The 16,286-nt window shown below is 37.5% G+C and overlaps 1 protein-coding gene across 1 annotated transcript; it reads left to right on the plus strand.

Annotated features, from left to right (window-relative positions):
* Positions 1-235: 235 nt before the first annotated feature.
* rabggta (Rab geranylgeranyltransferase subunit alpha) lies at positions 236-15,828 on the plus strand. The gene is made up of 17 exons (XM_055188690.2): positions 236-363; positions 941-964; positions 1,294-1,404; positions 1,478-1,602; positions 1,726-1,913; positions 2,000-2,245; positions 2,936-3,019; positions 3,102-3,184; positions 3,974-4,069; positions 4,352-4,457; positions 4,763-4,814; positions 6,845-6,933; positions 8,603-8,691; positions 9,954-10,070; positions 13,252-13,365; positions 13,435-13,522; positions 13,998-15,828. Exons 2-17 carry the CDS (start codon positions 962-964, stop codon positions 14,144-14,146), a joined length of 1,740 nt encoding a protein of 579 aa, XP_055044665.1. The 5' UTR covers positions 236-363; positions 941-961; the 3' UTR covers positions 14,147-15,828.
* Positions 15,829-16,286: the final 458 nt, after the last annotated feature.

Here is a 16,286-nt window from a genome sequence, read left to right on the forward strand (position 1 = left end):
ACGCGTTTTCACTGTTTTCGCTGATTTCACACTAAATGCTGCCACTCTGTGAGCGTAACCGCAGTCACTTTCGCTGAAGGTGACGTCACGTGCATACCCTCTATTGACAACAAGTTTTACATTTCATCTTAAAATTTCGTTTTAAATAAATTTAAATACATTGTTTAAAATGTGATGTGTTATTGTATTGGTGTTTTTGTGAGAAAAAAAAAATCAGACAACGACAAATTCCAAACGATCAACACGCAGCTTTGCTTTGTCCACTAGAGGGCGGAAGCTGACGTCACGGTGACGTCTGTATGGTGCGCCGGAACAGTCGTTTGTAGTACAGCTTGCATTCTCTGGACATCCAGCAAGATCGAGGTAAAACACCGTTTATTTCGCTGATCAGCTGCGGTTGTAAGCAAAGGTCACAACGAATCTCACAAAGTTTGATGCATGTTTGTCAATGCAGGGCATTAAATTAACGTAAATGTCTTATTCTGATGCTTTATATACAACCTGTGTGGAAACATCAGAGATGTGCTGTCACTTAAGAGGTTATCATTCTTATGTTGTTGCGATTTAGGTGCTGATGTTGGCTTTTTATTGGGTCTGGATTGCGTAGGGTGAACTGATATAAACCAATAATGTAGGACTCATCTGTCTTTAACACACATGTTCTCAAGCTAAGACCAGCATAAGTTGCTAGCTGGTTGGCAAAGCTGGTCAAGTTGGTGGGGTCATCTGGTCTGACAGCTAAGTCTAGCTTTAAAAGTGACCAAAACACAGCTAAGCCAGCTTGCTACACCAGCAAAAACCAACTCACCAGCTTATGCAGGTTTTAGATGGGGTTATTTTCAGGAGGGATGTCCAAATCCTCTCTAAAAACTGTAAATTTATTCACACAAAGATATGACTTTTTTGTCATTATATTAACAATGTTCTCTTCTTATCATAGATTTTCATCCTGTGGTAAATAATGGTGAGTTTCTTCTTATCACATTCACTACTGTTACACGTCTGTCCAACAAGACATATGGTGGTTTCCCATACAGGGATTAGCTTAAACCAGGACTAGGCCTTAGTTTAAGTAGGAAATATAAAAAACATGCCTTACTAAAAAACATTACTTGTGTTCATTTTGAGGCAAAGCAAAGGGCACTGATGCATTTTAAGATATGTCAGTGCAAGTTGTTTTCAGTTTGGACAGCTCTTACATTAGTTTTAGTCTAGGACTAGTTTAATCCCTGTCCGGGAAACCGGCCAATTAAGTCTTCATGGTTCGTCCCCCTCTTTTTCTTTCAATTTTAGCACGGACGTGTTAAAGTAAAGTCGACCGCACAGCAGGAGGAAGAAAAGAAAAAAGAGAGAGAGAAAAAGCTGAAAGTGTTTGTATCTGCTCGAGATGCTGTGTTAAAAAAGGTTTGTTTTTAGGTGTGGTTATATGTAAGTCAAGTCAAGAGTCTGTTAGTTAGTTTAACTTTGTCTCTGTCAGAGGAGTGCTGGGGAAAATGACGATGAAGCTTTGCAGTTGACGCAGCAGCTCCTCTCCTCCAACCCAGACTTTGCCACACTGTGGAACTACAGGAGAGAAGTTCTGATGCACCTGGAGACGTCACGGTACGTACCGTTTTAACACGGTTCACGACATTAAACTACACATTCATTTATATTTTCATATTTAGCTCAGAAGGTAAAAGTTTAACATCATCATTGTGAGGTATTTCTCTCTTTTCCATCTAGAGAAAAAGATGATGTTCAGAAACTCTACGAGTCTGAGCTGCACTTTATTGAAGCCTGTCTAAAAGTGAACCCCAAGTCTTATGGCAGCTGGCACCACCGCACTTGGGTCACCGCGCGTCTGCCCCGACCCGACTGGAAGCGAGAACTCGGCCTCTGCGATCGCTGTCTCAGCCTGGATGAACGCAATTGTAAGATAAACCAAAAACGAAATGGGATTAAGGACATACTGTATGTAGGTTGCACAAAGGTGATTTTTTCCCCCTCTCTCTCTCAGTCCACTGTTGGGATTACCGGCGGATGGTGGTAAAGGCATCCGGTGTTTCAGTGGAGCAGGAACTGCAGTTTACAGATCAACTGATTGGCTCCAATTTCTCCAACTACTCCAGCTGGCATTACAGAAGCACGCTGTTACCACAGCTCCACCCAGAGCCTGACTCCGCCCCCAATGCAAGCTCCTCCCCTACAGCCTCGCCTCAAACTCATCACTCACACAGAGTATGTGAAGAGCAGCTTCTGAAAGGTACAAGAACTCTGCCTTTTGTTTCTTAAGTATAAACTGGGTGTGCTTCATACGTTATAAAAAGTGAAGCTGCTGGTTCTTTGATCGCCCCCTGGTGGCTGGCTGCAGTACAAGTCATAAACCCCAGCCTATCAATGCAAACGAATGGGACTTGGGTCAAAATAAAAAAATAAATTACACTTCCAATAATATTTTCCGAAAGATGTTTTTGGTCCTTTAAGGTAGTTATCATCACGCTGATATATGTGATATATCAGTTTTTATTTGTGAAAAGTTTCATTTAAGCTAGTAATTTGATGCTATAGAAACGGGAAGTGTCGTTATGATTGACATTTGTGATTGACAGCTTCTCTGAGCTAACTGTCTGAGCTTCGAGGGAAGATTGAAGATAAAACTAACTACTAATTTTCGATTTCTGTGTTATCAGATCGTTAATTTAGCTGTCCAACACATTGTGATAGACTAAGGGGCTGATCACACCAAAAGCGTCTATGGCAATTGCAGGCGCCTTTTTTGAACGATATTCTATGGGTAGGGAGCGTTTGCGCGCTGTTTATGGCGACGAGCGCCTTGCGGTTTTTGCCGCCAGTCGCAGCAACGCGGTTTTGATTGACCAATCAGAATCAAGTATTCTGTAAAAATGCTTCATTTGAACAAAACACTTTTTGAGCTGTTTTTTGTGATTTCTAGAGTATGAGCTGGTTCATAATGCCTTCTTCACCGACCCCAATGACCAGAGCTCCTGGTTCTACTACCGCTGGCTGCTGGGCAGAGGTGTGTGTGTGTGTTAAAAGATTCACAACATCCTATGAAAAATTCAAACCTCCTGATCTCTGCTGTGTGTGTGTTTGTGTAGCGGAGCGAGAAGAGATGATCAGTTGTGTATACATCAATAGGGAGGGCGAGACAGTGGCTGTCGCTTTCTCCAAACCCGTTCATGTAAGTGAGTCCTAAAGAAAAGGCATGCGAAATTAAACTTGACAGGAATATATGAGAATTACAGGTAATATTTGAGAATTAACAGAATATTTGGGAATTAACGGAATATTTGAGAATTCACGGAATATTTGAGAATTAACGGAATATTTGAGAATTAAAGGAATATTTGGGAATAAACAGAATATTGGGAATTAACGGAATATGTGGAAATTAACAGAATATTTGAGAATTAACAGAATATTTGGGAATTAATAGGAATTTGAAAATATTGCAGAGTTGCCTATAACAAGGAACTTAAATACAAAATATTGCAGCATAATTTTGTTTTAAACAACATGATTTAATGCAATTTCAGTTAAATTTCTACACTGCACATTTCCCAGTCACATTCACACTGCTTACTAGATTCATTTCTGAAGGATTTTTGAACAATTTATTTAAAATAAAATTCTTTTGTAACAATACACATTACCATTCAAAAGTTTGGGGTCATTTTCTTCTTTCCATTTTTTTAAATGTCATTTTTAAAATTGTATTATCTTGCATTCATGTCTGCTTATTATGATGTTTATTTATGCATGTATATGATATAGGTTTTTCCCTAAATTCCCAACATTTCCAAATAATTTCTGTTTAAGTTTCCAATTTGGAATATTTCTGAAATTCCCCAGATTAAGTTCCCATGAAAAGTTTCTGGAAATCTACCGGAACGTTTCTGAAAACTTTACGCCCATTTGCAACCCTATTTAAACCTGACTGTGAAGTAATCACAATCTCTCTTTCTCTCAGGGTCTGCCCGGGGGTCTCATGCTGGTGTTAGATGGTCAGCCTCAACAGGTGGAGTGGAGACGTGTTCATCCACGCTTTCGTCACAGCCCTGTCTGGGTATCCTTTAACAACTGGTCTCAGACTCGGATCAGCTTATCTCAGATTTTATCCCCGTGCTGTTTTAAACCCACATTCGTTTGCTAAAGAAGCTGTTCACTTTGATTGAATCGAGCTGCTAAATGTCTTTTGTGTTTCACAGAAGACAGAAAGCCATACTGACACAACATAAAGATCTTTGTCTTACCCATCAGGCTGTGTTTTTATTGGAAATGTGCTCTGAAAATGAAGTTCAGTATTAATAAATGAAGGCCTACACATAACTTTAACCGTCTCTTTAAGCTGTGTGACCTTCCACCCGGCTCTATCAGCGACATCAATAATGAACACAACCTGACCATCCACTGGACAGAGAAACACATACACAGAGACTGTGCTCTCTATACAGGTAACGGACTAGGATTGCAGAATTCTGGGAATTTTGGGAACTTTCAGTGAAGTTGAATAAATGGGAATTGTGGCACACAGATGTCGTTGAAGCTAATGTTTGTATTTAATGCAGTTTGTATAAATTAGTAAATAATTTCCAACTTGGAATGTTTCTGAATTCCCAAGCTTTGCAGCCCCATGAGGGACACACTAATAGATTATTATAACAGATTATTGTGGGGAGGGAAAGAATTTTATGATTTTCTGATAGCTTTGTATGTCTGTTTGAGAGAGGTGGATTAAGATGTCTCTGTCTTGTTTTAGGTGCTTTTGAAAGTTGGTGCAGAGACTCTGCCACAGACCAGGAGCTCTTCAGGTTTGTATCTCTGCCCAAACATGCATCTATTTATGGTGGTAATTTGATAAGCATCAGATTTTCTGTTCATTTTAATACAGAACCCAAAAATGTTGACCTGGGACCAGGATTAGATGTACAATTATTTTTGTCAAATATCAATTCCCACCAGTGACACTATTACATTCAGATTCAGATCATTACTAACATTTGTAGCCCTAATATTTGGCAATTCGGTTTGATTTTCAATTTCATGTAGATTAGTTATCAATATTTCATTAAAAATGTTGAATTTATATTTATATATAAGTGCTGGTAACTGAAACTCATTCAACTTGGGTATATTACTGAAATACACATTTAAATTAGCAATAGACCCACACAATTGTTTCATTGCTTTTTACTTTGAGTAACAAACATTGTAACAATTGTAAATATGCGCATTGGTCCACAAACGGAACAGTTCACATTACAGTCAAAAAAACATTTTAAATGTACAACAGTGAAATTCATTAACCATTTGTAAAGTTTAAGAAACAAAACGGTTTGCAGAATTCATAAACAAATTCATAAGGTGTTTGTCTGGACATAGCATGAACAAAAAAAATGTGTCGACCTTATCTTTACCGTCATTGCTTTTAAACATGAAATCCACACATCAGACTTTAATTTGCGTTGGCTACCATTACCTTCCCCACCTTTTTGTTTTACTTTAAGTGGATTAACTTGAAAAATAGACATCTTCAGAACGAGAGTTGAACTACAGATAAGTACAATAATCGATGCAGAGATTTCCTGAATAGTTATTGTTTGGTTAAATTGAAGCTAGATTAGAATCTGATCCTCAATATTTTGTACCCAGTCCTAAATATTTGCAACATATTCATCTCATTCTACCCAACCCTAGCCTGGCTAACACCAGACCAGTCTCATAGAGAATGAGACGTGGTCTGGGAATCATACGCTCATTTTCTCGTATTTGAGGCGTGGTTTACGAAAGCCCAGAGCCGTTTATTGTGCGCTACGAAAGTCTGTCAAATGCGTCTGTACGTAGCTCATAGCCAATCGTTTCAATTATACCAGATGACATATGTAGAGCGACATCAATTCAAAAGTAAACAACTTTTATCGGTACGTGTGCACACAGCTGAAAGCTATGCAACTAAACTGGTAGCTGTATATTGATATTGAAAAGCAACACAATTTAGTGGCACTACAGGCATAATGACAATATGATATTAATAAATACCACTTACCATTTATAAGTTAATTGTACTTCGTCGACATGGTTATCATGTCTTGCCATATCCAAACATCCTTCTTGGATATGAAATTGTTTAATGCCAAAAGTTGCTCTTTTTTTAAATAAACTTGCGTTCAAAACTACTTCGAACACTATCTAAGGCTGCATTGAAAAGTACCTTCGCGTCTGCTGCCGTGTTGGATAAACAAAACTGCTTCGGTGTGTCCCATAGACATCGTCATCGTATTGCTGCCCCCTCCCCGTTCTGTGATTGGTTCCCTATTTCAGGGTCAAAAAAGGTCCATAGTTTCCATGCTGGACTTGCAGCACAAATAAATTTGCGCGCAAGGCAGCATGGGGAAACCCAGCCTTACCCAACGCAGTATTTGCGTACAAAGTTTTAGTAAATAACCATTTTATTTTATACATTTATAAATGTCATACATAGCTTAAAGCAGTGTTTCTCAACCCTGGTCCTCAAGGACCCCCTTCCAGAAAGTTTTAGATGTCTCCTTATTTAAAACACCTGAACCAACTCATCAGCCTCCTTCCAGAATGTCTCCCTATCAAGCTAATAATTTAAATCAGGTGTGTTAATTAAGAAACTTTCTGGAAGGGGGTCCTTGAGGACCAGGATTGAGAAACACTGGCTTAAAGGATATTGATAATGTGCTTGGGCATAAATTAAATTATGTGTAGTTGGATGGTAGTTATTATAATTGCAGGTGTTTGTGTGAGAGGTAATTACAGATTTACAGTTAAAGTCTTCTAATTGTGACTTACAAATGTGTGTGTGTGTGTGTTGCAGGAGTGAGTTGTCTGTAGAAAAGACCTCTGTGCTACAAGCTGAACTTCAGTCCTGCAATCAACTTTTGGAGCTCGAACCTCAGAACAAATGTGAGTTAGAACCACTGTAAAAAAAATGGTTAAAAAGTCTGTGACGTCACCCATAAGTTTCTGAAGATCGTTTTTGAAGCTAAAAGTAGGCGTTGCCTGACGTCGCCATCTTGGCCACGCGTCACCACGCATCACTCGCGGATATCTGAAAATGGGTAAAGAGGCGGACATGGGTGAAGCTTAGGTGGCTGGTTGCTGAAACAAACAGTTTGACTCTAGTGACAGCAGTGGCTGTTCAACCGTCACTCAAGTGGCCACACCCTTAATTATGCAGAACTTTTAATTTTTTTCTTAAAAGAAAAATCCAGATAATTTACTCACCACCATGTCATCCAAAATGTTGATGTCTTTCTTTGTTCAGTCGAGAAGAAATTATGTTTTTTGAGGAAAACATTGCAGGACCTCTCTCACTTCAATGGACTCCAATAGACACCAACAATTAATACTTAAACAGTTTTTTCAACGGAGTTTCAAAGGACTATAAACAATCCCAAACGAGGCATAAGGGTCTAACGATTGTCATTTTTGACAATAAAAATAACAAATATACACTTTTAAAGCACAACTTCTCGTCTAGATCCGGTCGTGATGCGCCAGCGTGACTCGACGCAATACATCATGACGTCAAGAGGTCACAGAAGACGAACGCGAAACTCCGCCCCAGTGTTTACAAGTGTGTTGAAAGAGGACCGTTCCTACGTTGTTGTATGTCAACTGATACTAATTAATGTCTTTGTGTCAGTTTATTGTTTATAATGGTCCGCAAATGTGTGTTTTATATATGTAACACGTGACCTCCCTACGTCACTACGCATTTTAGGTCGCGCTGGACCGGATCTAGACGAGAAGTTGTGCTTTTAAAGTGTATATTTGTTATTTTTTGCCTCGTTTGGGATTGTTTGTGGTCCTTTGGAACTCAGTTGAAAAAAACGTACGTGTTGAGTTAAGTTTGGGATTGTTAATAGTCCTTTGAAACTCCATTGAAAAGAACTGTTGAAAAAAACTGTTGCGTGTTGAGTTGAGTGTTGATTGTTGGTGTCTGTTAGAGTCCATTAAAGTGAGAAAGATCCTGCGATGTTTTCCTCAAAAAACAATTTCTTCTCGACTGAACAAAGAAAGACATCAACATTTTGGATGACATGGTGGTGAGTAGATTATCTGGCTTTTTCTTTTGGGAAAATGGACTATTCCTTTAAGGCTTAATATAATTTAAACAGATGAGTTACAAAAAAAATGCCCCCCCTCACAGTGGTCATGAAGTGCAAAATGAGCTTTACAGACCCCAAACAATTTTTGTACTAGGCTGTAAACATATTATTTTCTGCTGTAAATATGGGCATTTTAACATGGAGGTCTATGGGAATTGATTCCCTTTTGAAACCTGCCTCAATCACTTCCGTATTGGCTTCATCAGAGAGATCGGAAGGTTGCCCCTCGGTTAGAACAAGTGTGAACGTGTGTGTTTAGTGATTAGTGTGTGTGTTTGCGTGTGTGTGCGTGTGCGCGCCCATGCACGTGCTTGTGTGTGCTTAGTGTGGGTGTATATGCATACTTGACATAGTGTTACAATGTGTTGTCAAGTATGCATTACAATGAATAACCTCAAAGCAAAAGTAGAGCGTTACAATAAATACATTTCCTCTGACAGATGATGGTGTTGTTTTTTTAGGGTGTCTGCTGACTATAATCCTCTTAATGAGAGCTCTGGATCCACTGGGTCATGAGAAGGAAACCTTGGCTCATTTTCAAACCCTTAAAGTAAGAAGTGTCTTTCAGTTACTTATACACTTGACAGGAGACTCCTGCTTCTCAAGCATTCATTTAGCTTCTTTGTCTTGGGAAAACTTGTGGATGCAGAGCGATACGAGGGATAGTTTACCCAAAAATGAAAATTACCTTTTGATTTGTTCACCCTCAAGCCATCTTTCATGTATGTGAATATATTTTTCAGACTAACACAATGGTACAAAATAGTGCTTCTGATTTTTGAAACCCAAAAAGTGCGTCCATCCTTCACAGAAGTAATCCACACACCTCCAATGGGTTAATAAAGGACTTCTGAGGGCAATTGATAAAAAATATCCTTATTTAAAACTTTATAAACTAAAATAAAATGTTAATGACAATGTGCATTCTTGAGAGAGTGCGTGTCCAGCGTATGAAGTAGCGTATGAGCCGTAGTGGCGTAATGACCATTGCTGAAGCCCAAAGAGCAAAAAATGCCAGTCAGGAAATCCACAAAAAGTGATTTTTTTGGGGCTTAAAATTGTTTGATCTTGTGTCTATCCGGAATGCGTTCACCACTACGTCTCAAGAATGGCATCAGTCATTACCAGAAGCTAGTTATTTTAGTTTATAAAGTTTTAGATTAGAGATGACCGATATTAACAAATATTTTTTTAAGATTACATTTTCTGAATGTAATTTATTCATATAATGACCATTAATACTGAATGTTAAACTATTGATGTTAATTTACATTTTCAATACACTTTCGAATTCATTGTATTTTCCTGTTCTCTTTTAATTGACAGGATATAACTGACTATCGACTTTCGGCTGTTTTTAAACCTTTGGCCGAAAGTGTGAAATTTGCTTTTATCAACCGATACCGACTAGTATATATCGGTGCATCTCTATTTTTTTAATATTGAAATTTGTCTCACAAAATCTCTCAGAAGTCCTTTATTAAACCCCTGGGGCCGTGTGGATTACATCTGTGGGGGATGGATTCACGTTTTTGGCTTCAAATCAAAAGCACCATTTACTACCCTTATAAAGCTTGGAATAGCAAGGACATTTTCTAATATAACTCAGATTGTGTTTGTCTAAAAAAATGATAATCACATATATCAGGGATGGCTTGAGGGAGAGGAAATCATGGGGTAATTTTCATATATTTTGTAAACTATCCCTTTAAGAAAAGAGAAAAGAGTATTTGTTTATTTTTATTTGCTAGATAAAATTAAGGGCACACAGAGGAGATGAATTTTCAGCTGTTTTTTTTCCCTCTTAATCAGGAAGTGGATCCAATGCGCTCTTCTTACTACAGTGATCTGTGCAGCAAGTTTCTGATTGAAAACACCATTCTGAAAATGGAGTATGCAGAAGTTCGAGTGTTTAGCCTGTCAAATAAGGTAAGATCAACCCAAACATACAAAATATTTAAATTATGTAGCGTTTCCACTAGGGATGTCCTTTTTAATTTCCGATCCTATACCAGAATTCCGTATATCAGCCGATACGGATACCTGCCCAATACTATTGTAATTAAATGTGTATAGTGCTTTCGCACGTGTCCGTGCAGCTTTCCAAGTATACTCCCCGCGGCTAAACGCGGATGGCCGCGTTTGACACTACACGCAATACAAATGATTTCTTATTCAAATTATTAGTCTAACAGGCCATCAGAGCAGCACTGATTTGCCGACATTTACAGTACCTTAAAACATTAGGATAGGTGAAGAAAAGTAGCTGATCCACAATTGCAAACACAGTTTAGAACAAACAACAAGACAACAAAGAACAGGAATCAAACATTATGGTAATAAACATGCTCCACAGGTTTCTGTTCTGGGAAGAAGTAAATATTAAAGAAGAAAAATGATAGTGTGTGTGTGCAAATGCTGTCTATTTCCTTTGTATAATTGTTTGTTGTGTAGTGTCCTGTCCAAATGTTCATGCGCATGCACTGTTGTACGCGGACTGTTATTATAACTGTTAAAACAAAGAGAATAAATGCATTGCGTGCTTAGCACATAGTTAATTGCATCCATCCAACGGCTTACTGAGACTTTATCAAATCTGATCTTTAACTAGACGCGTTTCATCCGTCGCTTCACCAGTGGATTAACCCAGTTTGTGAGTCAGTTGCAGTGTTTCTGTGAACTAAAATATATTTAGATGTGCGTTTGTTCCTTCACATGAAGCTATTAAGTGTATTATAAGACTTTGAATATATAGTGCATAAAACGTTTAAGGTGCTTTTATTATACTTTGTCCTTTTAATAGCTTGTCAGTAATAGGGCTGTGACGATAACCGCGTCACCGCATCACCGCAGTAATTATATGACTACCGCGGTGCTGAGGTCATCATCGTCATCACCGCACTTTTTTATATTTTCATTATTTATTTATTTTGCTGGTGAAAATTACAGAAGTCATATTCTGTATGATATGAACTATACACAAAAGTCATTGTTAATCATAATAATTTACTGTCTTCCATCCTGTGTTCAGGGCTTCTAGAGAAAGAAACAGCTTTCCGCGCAAGGGGGAGGGATTAAACATATATAGGGGTTTATTATGTGCGCGTGTCAGAAAATTATTTAATTACTAAGGTTCAGTACTTGGTGTCTACCGAAAATTTTCAATTAAATGCACACAAATACTGTCACAGCTGCAACCTTCTTAAACATGAAGCCATTAATTTAACCGCGTCATGCCCAGGTGCTCTGATATTTCTAGCATGCCATGGAACGGTCCTTCCAACTCACTCACTGCGCGAATACAACCAATAACAGAAGCTCAAGTGCAAGAAAATCTAAGCCACGCGCATTACATTATTCAGGTGCAAGAAGGTGTCCGGGCAGAATGAAATGCGCGTTGGTAATGATAAGAATAGCATAATTATTTAAAACTATAATGGGCAAACATGCCAACTATAGTTATGAAGGCTAGCGCGATCGGCTGTAGATCTATATGTCTGAATATCGCGAGGAAATGCCATTATCTAAAATCACATCTTTTGATGATTAACTATCATGTGGCGTTTGTCGGACTTGGGAGCACCAAACATACCTTTAGTAAAGCATAAAACTTCAGCCCAGCAACGACAGTTGGAAATCTCCAAGACTTTTGCGAGATGAGCGAAGTACCAAAGGGACAGCACAGCAGTCAGGCAGGTGAACGCTAACATACTGACAGCGTGACTCGCTAATGGTTTAAACTAATTTCTCCAGCTCAGGATCAAAAAACTCGTATTACGTTCTTGATTATGTAAATGGACAGCAGAAATCCAAGCATTGAGTGGAGTATAAGTTTTGCACAGTTATTTACAGGAGGATGCAATAGGCTATTTCGTTTCGTATCTGCTTCGAAAAATTCTAATGAAACATATGAACTATAGTAACATGAAATAGTATTTATTTTCGATATCTTTTAAGTTTAATATGAATTATGCAACAGTTTTTGTCATTGGTTGTAACCCATTTTATTGTGCAATAAATTATTTAACGTTCAACCAGTTGCGTTTGGAGGAATGCGTTATATGCACGGAGTGTTACCCGAAAAACACTCTAAAAATGTCTAAAGAAATTGGAATCAAGGTTTTGCTTACAAGAAACAATGTTAAGCTCGACATGTTCTGTCTAGTTTTTTTCTGGTTGCTATTTTATGATATGTATTGTACAAAATGGGTTATAAACAATGACAAAAAATTATATAATTCCTATTACGTTCAAAACATGTATATAAAAAGCTATGGAAATACATATTATTTCATGTTTTTAATAATAAATAAGAATACTGTTCCCCGATGCTTTGCCGGGGGTGCGGGGGGGGGGGGGGTCTGGTTTGGGGTCGCTTGGGCTTTGGGGGGTTACTGTTGTGCGGTTAACCGCATAACCGCGTGATTTTTTGATGCTTCACCGCGGTGAGAAAAAAATCCTAACCGTCACAGCCCTAGTCAGTAACAACAATGGCTAATGCACAGTATCGGAATTGGATCAGTCATGTTGTCGGTCCTCGATCTGATATCCGTTCCAGCAAAAAAAAAACGGATTGGGACATCCCTAGTTTCCAGTAAACATGATGAATGTGCATCAGAAGGTCATGCTTTTATTAGTTTGTGAAATGACTTTATTGTTTAAGATGTTGTTGATTCACTTCCATACTAGGAATAAAGAATACTATGGAAGTGAATGGGGCTCATGAACGGTTTGGTTACAAACATTCTTCAAAATATCTTTCTTCGTGTTCATCAGAACAAAGAAATTTATAACGGTTGGTAACAAGATGAGAGTGAATAAATGATGACAGAATTTTCATTTTTGGGTGCCCTTTATTATTTCCCACACAGAGAATTCTCTAACACAACACAATATTTAAGATGTGATGGAAATAATGTTGTATCTGAAGGTTTGAGCATGATAAAACTGATTGAATTGTCCTCTGACATTACTTTTGCATTGTTTTATGACAAATAAACAGAGATGTGTAAAAAAAATCTCTTTGAACAGTGTTTACTTTCTAAAAATCCACAGAGTAAAAATGATTAATATCTCTCGTTTCTTCGTCTTTCTCTCATTGCTAAAACAGAACCTGTCGACCCTGTGTCACCTTGATCAGCTTCTTTTGGTGACCCATCTCAACCTCTCCTCAAATCAGCTTGTGAGGCTGCCGCCTCAGTTTGCAATGCTGAGATGCCTCGAGGTGAGTGAGCGTCCTGTCCTCTCTTTGAATGATCTCATAGGAAATTATGTAATTTTTTCAATCACACAGGTGCTGGAAGCAGATGATAATGCCATTGAAGATCTGGAGGGTGTATACAATCTACCTAAACTAGAGGAAATCTCTCTGAAGAATAATCGTATCCTTTTCTCAAAGTATAATACAGATGCTTTTACATAACCTTTAACCCTGCTTTAAAAAATGAGGACGAACAAAACAACATTAAATGTTTTTATTGTATATATTTAATAATAATAATAATAATAACAGCTGTTACATTTATATGATTTTTATTCCATGGTCTGTTAAAATTCTTGATTGTGATTGGCTGAAGGGTATGAAATAATAAAAAAATGTAATGCACAGTAACTGACGAAATAACTGTAATTAATCAAAGAGCAATACTAGTTTTAACTTATAAACTTTAACTTGGCAAATGACCATGGAATAAGTCAAGTGGGATAATCAATGCATGGCAGGCTGTTGATTATCCCTTACGTGTTGCTCAACCGTCTCGCTTTTTTCACGAAGCTTACTTGATGTGTCTCATTATAGAGAATCGTTTTGTGATTTGGTGAACAATGCAGAAAATGTTTTTCTTAATGTGGTTTTAGAAATCTGTAAACTATCTGAACTTAAAGTGTTGGCATCCTGTCCCAAACTGACCATGCTGGATCTCAGAGGAAACTCTGTCGGTCAAATTGCCAACGCACAATCCGAGTTAGCCCAGCTGTTGCCATCGGTTACATCCCTGTCTCTTTGATAACCACTATTAACTGATGTGTGTCTGTGTGTTTGTGTGTCATTGGATGGTCTGTGTGTTGGTGTTTGTGTTATTAACTGTACTTCTTAAGGGTGTAATAAGACTTCACCAATGTTTCATTTTCAACTGTACCTCGTGCACTGGGCCTAATCAGATTTTGAATGAAACGTTCACTCAAAACAATGACATTTTCTGTCATTATTTATTTGCCTTCATGTTGTTCCAAACCTGTTATTAGTCTAAGATTATTTCATTCAAACACATAATAACATCTCTAATAATATGATCATATTTTTGTAGCTTAAGAAAGAGAGCAAAATTGTCTTGTATTCCAATTATTTCTCTTTATCACAACTCTTAAATCTTATTCAGACTGATGTGTCGTGTTTGGTTACAGCACAAATGTTGTTGTTTTGGTGATATGGACGTGAGACACATTGCTGCATTATTTGATATGTTGTGAGGGGACTTGCATGCATACATGTCACAAACATATAGTAGACAAACCTATTGACATCAGAAGACGTGCACATGTGTCATATGGACTGATGTTAAATATATGGAAAATAAAAGTGGCAAAAGTCTTTAATATTCTTTCATGGAAAACTATTTCAGTGGGTTAAGCAAATAATGACAGGATTTTTTGTTACATGAACTCTTTAAAACCAGTGTTATATGTATGTGTGTGATAAAATTATGATGAACATTTCAGATCAATTTTAACCAGTAACAACATAAACAAACGGCTTTTGTGCACCAAACTTAACTTCCGGTAAACTTCCACAAATAATCAATATCAACAGTGTTCGAATTATGTCAGAGATTATGGGGGTCCCCGAGCCCCCTCTCGTCATTATAGAGTTGCAGTTATTTCTGATGTGATCCTGTATCAACGTTTTAATCAAAGAAACCCCACTTAAACCCTAATCATTTTTACCCCTCAAATTAGTGTAAAATAATAGTATAAGAGAAATTTTTAAAAGCCCCTAACCTAAAGATAATAACTGATTTATACAATCAACAAGGTAAAAATATTCCACATGCAGAGACATTAACTCGTCTGTCAATTCCTCCAGAAAACAGCATAAAGCCCACTTGAGAATTTTCATTTATTTTAGACAGAAATCTGTTGGTTTAGTTTATTGCGAAAATGGGACAAATAATGGATTCAGCATCGCTAATTAATATTTTTGTGCTTTCAATGCTTATAGGCGTTCTGGGACCACCAGCCCCCCTAATTCGAACACTTAATATCAACACTGGGTCCTTTTACAGTAGTTTATTTCTGATAACAAGCAAAATAAATAACCAGTAAATTACCTTTAGTTACCACGTCTCCCCTCATCTTTAGAAAACCAAACCATTTTTATTTTCCACAAGGTATTTGTTTCAGATGTCATTTTAACCACTAGCCAGACTGATAAACAAACAGACCGGAAGTTAACTTTGGGCCAGGTGTGTAACCGTGTCAAATACTGTACTGAAACTGTCTATATATACTGTAAACATCATTTTGCATGCTGATAGATTTCCACGTCTGCATTTAGCTTTAGAACTATGACTGTAAAGGTTATGTTTAAGCTGAAATGTGGTGATTGCAATTAACAAAACTATTATTTTAAAGTTCTGCTTTCTCATTCATATTATGAGACTTTATGAAAATAAAGCAACATGTTACTGCCTCTCTGTCTCCAGCTGGGGTTTTTCTTTCAATGACAGCCGCCTACTGTAAGTGCATGGACTGATGATGTAGTTTAGTAAGAATTCAGGAAGAAGAAGAAGGAAGGAAGGAAGGTGTGATTTCTGTCTAGCTTTAAAAGAAAGACTTTCAACATGTAGTACTTACTAATAAATTACCAAATGTTTCTTTAATCTTACTTATGCCATTAAATTAATGGAGTCATATTTATAAGGAAGAAGACAATACATGAATGTTTATAATCACAATTCCTCTGTTTTTGATAATACAACAGGTGTTCCACAGGGACCTATACTTGGACCACTTTCTTTTTCTTTGCACATGAATACATGTACATTATTTTATATCTTTGCCTTGAGTTTGTCTTGATCTTGTGTTCCAGCTTTATGCAGATGACATTGTCATTAATGTGCGTGGTGGTTTTAGACATTGCTTGCAAAC

This window comes from Misgurnus anguillicaudatus, chromosome 13, assembly GCF_027580225.2.
Source record: "Misgurnus anguillicaudatus chromosome 13, ASM2758022v2, whole genome shotgun sequence".
In the NCBI taxonomy this organism is placed as follows: domain Eukaryota; kingdom Metazoa; phylum Chordata; class Actinopteri; order Cypriniformes; family Cobitidae; genus Misgurnus; species Misgurnus anguillicaudatus.

Excerpts from the sequence above, each read along its gene's own strand:
- rabggta (XM_055188690.2), top strand. Across the intron at positions 1,405-1,477 it reads GAGATGCTGTGTTAAAAAAG|AGGAGTGCTGGGGAAAATGA; the intron begins GTTTGTTTTTAG and ends TGTCTCTGTCAG. Across the intron at positions 1,914-1,999 it reads CAGCCTGGATGAACGCAATT|TCCACTGTTGGGATTACCGG; the intron begins GTAAGATAAACC and ends TCTCTCTCTCAG.